At 52.4% G+C, this 6729-nt stretch overlaps 1 protein-coding gene across 1 annotated transcript in view; it reads right to left on the bottom strand.

The window, feature by feature from the left end:
• DHX34 (DExH-box helicase 34) overlaps positions 1-4407 on the bottom strand; it is a 21460-nt gene extending 17053 nt beyond the window's left edge. Inside the window, exons 1-3 of the mRNA XM_021708386.1 lie at positions 3486-4407; positions 2005-2316; positions 444-698 (exon numbers count right to left, since the gene is read on the bottom strand). Coding sequence (XP_021564061.1) covers positions 444-698; positions 2005-2316; positions 3486-4190 — 1272 coding nt within the window. The 5' untranslated portion in view covers positions 4191-4407. The remainder of the gene's footprint in view (positions 1-443; positions 699-2004; positions 2317-3485) is intronic.
• Positions 4408-6729: the final 2322 nt, after the last annotated feature.

Raw genomic sequence — 6729 nt, 5'->3', positions numbered from 1 at the left:
GGCCACTGCACTCCAGTCTGAGCGACAGAGTGAGACTCCAACTCAAAAAAAAAAAAAAAGAGCAGGGGTCAACAACTATAGCCTATGGGCCAAATCCAACCTGCCACTCTTTTTGCAAATAAAGTTTTATTGGCGCATGGCCTCACCCGTTCAGCTTAGGGCTGTTTTCATGCTGCGATGATGGAGCTGAGTTGGTGCGACAGAGAGCCTGTGGCCACAGAGCTGAAAACATTTACTCTGACCCTTTATAGAAAGCTTGCGGGCCTCTGGTTAAGAGCACAGGATCCGGGGCCAGACAACCCAGGCTCCCAGCCCTGTTGTGCCACTGCTGGCCGTGACCTGCATCTGTGGAGTCATCAAGCCCTGCATGAGCTGCCCCAAACTCCCACCCGTGGCCTACAAAGTCCCCCAGTGCTCCGCCTCCGCCTGGCCTCACGGGATACCTTGTCCTGGTCGGCCACAGAGAGGGCGCTATGCAGCGGCAACACCACCCAGCGCTGTGTGTGGCTGGCGTAGGTCTGGGCAGCCTCGAGCACAGCGCTAATCTCCGCCATGCCACTGAGGAAGACAAGGAGGTCACCCCGCTCCTCGGGCGGGTACTTGGCATCGATGGACTCCAGCACCCTCAGGAAAGGCCGTGGGTCCAGCTTCTCTGACTTAGATGTGGTCGGCTCTGCCTCCTGTGGCTGGTAAACCACCTGTGTGAGGAAAAGCCCAGGTGGGAGCACAGCCCGTCACTCGTGCTCAGAGCAGGGTGCCAGGGAGACAGCCAGCTGACTGAGAAGAGAGGATCAAATGGCAGACAGCACACTCCAACAGCATCACTTGTGGAGGATGTGATAAAAAGATGAAACAGCGGGGTGACTGGAGAGCTCCTGGGGTGCTGGCGCTCTCTGGGTGCCGGGTACACAGATGTATTTAAATGGGGACAGTTAACCAAGATACATGCTTATGATACATGCATTCTTCTGTGTTTAGAGTGTAACTTCAACAAGAAAAAGAATCCTAAGTGAGGGAACCAGGATTAAAACCCTAGAAATCATCTCTCACAAAGCATCCTTGCTCTTTTGTTATGGCAAAAGAAGAAGACAGTGACGGGCACTCAGAACCAGAAACCCCAAGGGACGAGGTTCTTCCTGTACGTTTTGACTACACAGGCAAGGACAACATCCTAGGACAGTGGTTCTCATCAGGGGTGGTTCTGCCCCTCCAGCCAATCTATGGCAACATCTGGAGACATTTTTGGTTGTCACAAGCGGAGGAGGAGACTGCTACTTGCATCTAGTGGGTAGAGGCCAGGGATGTTGATGAATACCCCACAATGCACAGGACAGCCCCACCACAAAGAATTCTCCAGCCCAAAATGTTCAGAAACGTTGCCTTATGAGATGTCAGAGCAATGAGAAAGGAGAAGCCTGGGTTCCTGAATGATCGCATGGGCCAGCTAGACTGTTGCAACTCCTGTCTTATTTGAGCCTTTATATTTTTGTGTCTTTCTGTTACAGCAGTTTGGCTTTTACTCTAGCAAGCACTAAGCACTCTACACAGCATACTGTAAATGCTCAGAAATGATAGCTTTAAAAAAGAGAGAGAGACCGGCCAGGCAGTGGCTCACACCTGTAATCCCAGCACTTTGAGAAGCCAAGGTGTGAGGATTAGTAGAGCCCAGGAGTTTGAGGTCAGCCTGGGTAACATAGTGAGACCTTGTCTCTAAAAAAAATTTCTTTTTAATCAGCCAGGTGTGGTGGTACCTGTAGTCCCAGCTACTCAGGAGGCTAAGTGGAAGGATCACCTGAGTCCAGGAGATCAAGGCTGCAATGAGCTGTGATTGTGCCACTGCACTCTAGCCTGGGCAACAGAGTGAGACTCCAGCTCAAAAAGAAAAATGAAACACCATCTAAACTGAAACCACGGGAAATCCAGCAGCAGAGAGAAGAGACATGCCCAGGTCTGGCCAGAGACCAGGTGGGAGGGCTGGGCTGTGGATGGCAGGGAAGCACTGACCGTGATGGGGAACAGCCTCCCGGGCACTTGTACCACAGGGGCGCTGCCAAAGTAGCTGGAGAAGAGCGAGATGTTGATGGTGGCCGACATGAGGATGACCTTGAGGTCGGGCCTCCTGGGCAGCAGGCGCCGGAGGATGCCCAGGAGGAAGTCGTTGTGGAGGTGCCGCTCATGGACCTCGTCCACGATCAGGACCTGGTACTGGGGCAGGCTGGGCTCCCGCTGGATCTGCCGCAGGAGCAGCCCCACTGTCAGGAACACGATCTTGGTGGCCGCCGAGCGCGTGCTCTCAAAGCGGATCTGGTAGCCGACCTGGGTGGCAGGGAGGAAGACTGGTCAGGAGAGGACACTGAGCCTGACCACCAGCCCCCACCCTGCCCAATGGGAAAATCTGAGCAGATGCCATGCCTACGCATCAGACTAGGGAGTCCAGTGAGCATGGGTTTGAACCCACCTCTGCCACTTAGTGCTGCTGATTTGGGGCAAGCAATGGTACCTCTTAAAGACATGTTTGCTCCCAGATGGTATAAGAATTCCATGTGGTAATGCACACAAAGCATCTGGCACAGCTGGGAGCGGTGGTTCATGCCTGTAATCCCAGTACTTTAGGAGGCCAAGACAGGAGGACTGCCTGAGGCCAGGAGTTCAAGACCAGCCTAGGCAACATAGCAAGACCTCATCTCTACAAAAAGAAAAATTTTTTTAATTAGCCAGGTGTGGTAGCACATACCTCTAGTCCTAGCTACCCAGAAGGCTGACACAGAATTGTCTGAGCCCAGGAATGGAGGCTGCAGTGAATTGTGACTGTGCCATTGTACTTCAGCCTAGACAACACACTGAGACTCTAACTAAAAAATATACACATATATTTCTAAGTGGCAAAGTCAGGGTTAGAACCCTAGAAATCATTAAGGAAGTGTCCTTAATAACATATTTTTTTGCCAGGCACAATAGCTCACACCTGTAATCCCAGCGCTTTGGGAGGCCAAGGCGAGAGGATTACCTGAGCCCAAGGGTTCGAGACCAGCCTGGGCAACTTGGCAACACCCAACTCATCTTTATAATAAATCAAAAAATCAGCCGGGCGTGGTGGCACATGCCTGTGGTTCCAACTACTTGGAAGGCTGAGGCAGGAGGATCACCTGAGTCCAGCAGGTCGAGGCTGTGATGGCAACAGAGTGAGACTCCTACTCAATAAAAAAATAATAACATATATATTTTTTATGGCTACTTAGAAAAAAGATTGCTGAGCATTTGGGATGTATCCAATTTTGTTGCTGTTAAAGTGCTACATTGGCAATGCTAGTGCCTTTGTCATGTGGACCATATACAGGGGCCACTCTGCAGATAAATTTCTGGAAGAGGAATCATCACTAGGTCAAAGGGGAAGAGCTTACTTTATACGGATACTGCCCTGAGGACAAGCAACCTCTTCCCCAAGGTCACAGCACACAAACCAGAAACCAGGTGTGTCCACTCACCTGGGAGCCATACTGACTGAGGCTCTCAAAGCCAACGCGCTTGGCCAGCGAGATGCAGGCGATCCGCCGGGGCTGGGTGCATGCCACGTGACTGAAGCCAGCAGCCAGCAGGTACTGGGGCACCTGAGTGGACTTGCCACAGCCCGTGTCACCAGCCACCACGACCACCTGGTGCTCCTTCAGCGTCTGCAGGATGCGGTTCCCATACTGGGCGATGGGCAGTGCGGCCCGCTCCCGCTGCAGTTTGGCCAGCCGCCCGAATGCCTGCTTCTGGCCGAAGTCCAGGTAGTGCAACAAGGCTTGGCGGAACTCAGACACTCTCTCAGGGGGCAGGCGCCTGCCCGGCCCCCGAGAGCCCCGCGCATCAGGGCCAATGATGGAGAGGTTGATGCGGTAGCGTGGGTCATAAGTGTGAGGCAGGTCGGCCAGTGCTGAGGTACCATGCTTAGGACAACCAGCATCTTTCTCCTCCTTCCTGGAGGTCTTGGCACTCTGGAATCGCTGCAGGCGTTCAAAAAAGGCCCAAAATTTCTGGCAGTCCTCAGAACCCTGACGAATGTAATCCTCATCACGGAAGAAGGAATCTTCCAAGAGGCGACGTGTCTCTGGACAATTCCAGTCCCACTTCTCCCAGGCCTCTTCCCCAGTGGGAGCGCGGCGGTAGTCTCGGTGATCCCTGCCCTCCCTTGTTCTGGGAGGAGGCATGTTGCTAATCACAACACTGTCACACAAGTAGCTTCTGTTCCGATCACCTGCACCAAATAATAGCAGCCATCCCCCAGCAGTAAGATTCCAGTGCCTGCAATAAGAAGCCACTTGCTCTCCAAAGAGCTAATTATCCTCCTCATTCATGTTACAGGACCACCACAGGTGAAAGAGCAAGTAGCCAGGAACCCGGCTGAGCCGGTGACACACAGGGCACCTCATGTCTCCCGCAGTGATCTCTGGGATGGACACAAGTTCATCCTGGGTTTTCAGGCTGGATGCTTGGGAAAGAGAAGACATTCCTTTTTAGAAACATTTTCTCAAAGCCTGTTTCTTGAGTGCTAGACGAGGAAGAGGTGATGAATAAGAGAATACCACTTGAGACCTCAAGGATGGCCATGGTCACATGAGGGGGACACACTTCCCCAGATGTGACAATCCAGAGATGGGGGCTGTGAGAAAGGAAGCCCAAAGAGTCATGGGAGCTCAAAGGAGGTGCCCGCCCATGCCTGGGAGTCAGGGAAGGATCCCCTAGGAGAGGACGTTTGACCTGAGACCTGAAGGAGAGATGCAGGCCACAGCCAATCAGCAGGCAAGCTTGCCAGCAGAGGCACTAACACAAGAGCAGTGCCATATCATGAGAAGAGCAGGCAAGGGTTCCTACTTTGGGGTCCACTGGGCTGCAGGACACAGGGAATCCTTTAAAATTAAACGCAAAACAAAGCAACCCTTCCACTATGGGAGCTTTTCTGTCCTCTCAATAAATCCTGCTTTCAAAAAAAATTAAATGCAAAACTTTGCAAGTATTACACATGTATTGGCTGCCTGGCACAACCCTTTCCCCCTTTCTGAGAACCCTGCCTGATTCCACATGGTTCTGAGGGTCTTTAAGGTAGAGAACCCCTATTGGTTGAGCAAGTGACAAAGGCCTGGCCAATCATGGAACTCTACTCCCCTTTAACCAGTGATTGGTCTGAGCAGGGGATACAAGACCCAAGCAGGCCAATCAGAGCCCTTCTCTGGAATTTACATTGTATTATGAGAACTACAGTGAAGAGTCTGACATAAACCTGGAGCTGTCCGTAGCAGCTCTGGAACATGACAATCGCTCCTGGGAATCTAGAGGAAAACTGGCACACAGGGCAATGGAGCATGCAGAGCAATGGTCACTGCAACTGCAGGGAAGGGAGAGGGTGGAGGGCTAGGGGCAGAAACTGAGTGACATCGTTTGGTGCTTGAGACTTCATTACCTTCAACCTCCACTTACCAGCTGCACAGAAAATGCCTTTTAAAACTGGGTTCTCAACTCTCAGCTGAAAAGGTCCTATGTAATAAAGGGCACACCCTCATATGTGCAATTTTCTGGAGGGATGTCCATTACTCAGATTTAGGGGCTTAGGATCTTAAAAGAGTTCAGAGCCTTTGGGAAAAGGCCTTGGAGTCAGGCAGATCTGGGCTGGACTTTCAGCTTCATCATTTACTAGGTGTTTCTCCATCTATAAAATGGAGACAATACCCATCGCAAAACCTTGCCATGTTCATCACCTAGCCTGGTACAGAGAAGCTTAATAGTACCTAGTCTCCCCCCGCCAATAGCAGAGATGACTAACATGGGGAAAACAGCAAGAGCTGGGGCAGGCAATCTGGAGAAAAGTTAGACTCAGAAGGCCCCAGTTCCCCTTCATGGTGACATTAGCAACGCTTTCACCTGCTCTGCCTTCAAGCTCTCAAACGCCATCACACGACTGCATTCAGAGTCCATCCCTGCAGTCCCAGAGGGAAGAACACAGGCCAACTCTGGGAGTTTCACTAGCGCTAGCTATGGGCTTCCAGCGACGAAGAACGTGCGACCTAGCAGAGCCGTTTCCCACAGACAGCAGCCTGGAGGTCGCAGGCATCATTTCTTGCTAAATACCTGGGCTCGGCAACGCCAGGCCTCGTCCAAAGGAATTCCGGTACTCAGAGGGAAGATGAGGCCTCGGAGGCCCACCGTGAGACTGAGTCAGTGATTCTCAGAAAAGGGACGATGAAAGGGAGGGCATGTCTCCCAGCCACAAACTGCCTACCCACGCCAGGGCCCGCTGAGGATCCCCAGGTCTCCCAGGCAGCCTCTCAGGCCGCTGGATCGCGCTTCTCTGCACTGGTCTCTGGCCATCCCTTGGCCTCAGGGCCTGGCTCTCCTAGGCTCTCTGGCCTTGGGCGGAGCTAAGTGCCTCTCCCCCTGGCTCTCCAAACTCAGGCCTCCCTCTCTTCTGCAGCCCACCTTGCCCCCTGCTCTGGCCTCTCTTCACTCATCTGAGTCTTTCAGTCGATGTCCTCTGTAGTCCAATGGTCTCTTTCTCCACATCTTCCTTTTTTCTGTTTGGATCTTTTTTTTTCTGGCTTGTCTCCCTCCAAGTCTCTCTCCGTTTCTCCACCTAATGCTTAGTCTCCTGACTGTCTGAAGCCTTGTTTATCTTATTTTCTTTTTTTTTTGAGGTGGAGCCTCACTCTGTCACCCAGACTGGAGTGCAGTGGCCACTCCCGGCCACCGCAGCCT

Source organism: Carlito syrichta, unplaced genomic scaffold (assembly GCF_000164805.1).
Source record: "Carlito syrichta isolate Samal-C Ts95f unplaced genomic scaffold, Tarsius_syrichta-2.0.1 Scaffold135987, whole genome shotgun sequence".
Lineage (NCBI taxonomy): Eukaryota > Metazoa > Chordata > Mammalia > Primates > Tarsiidae > Carlito > Carlito syrichta.
Note: the sequence above shows the minus strand (reverse complement) of the source record. Positions and strands in the feature narration are given on the sequence as shown.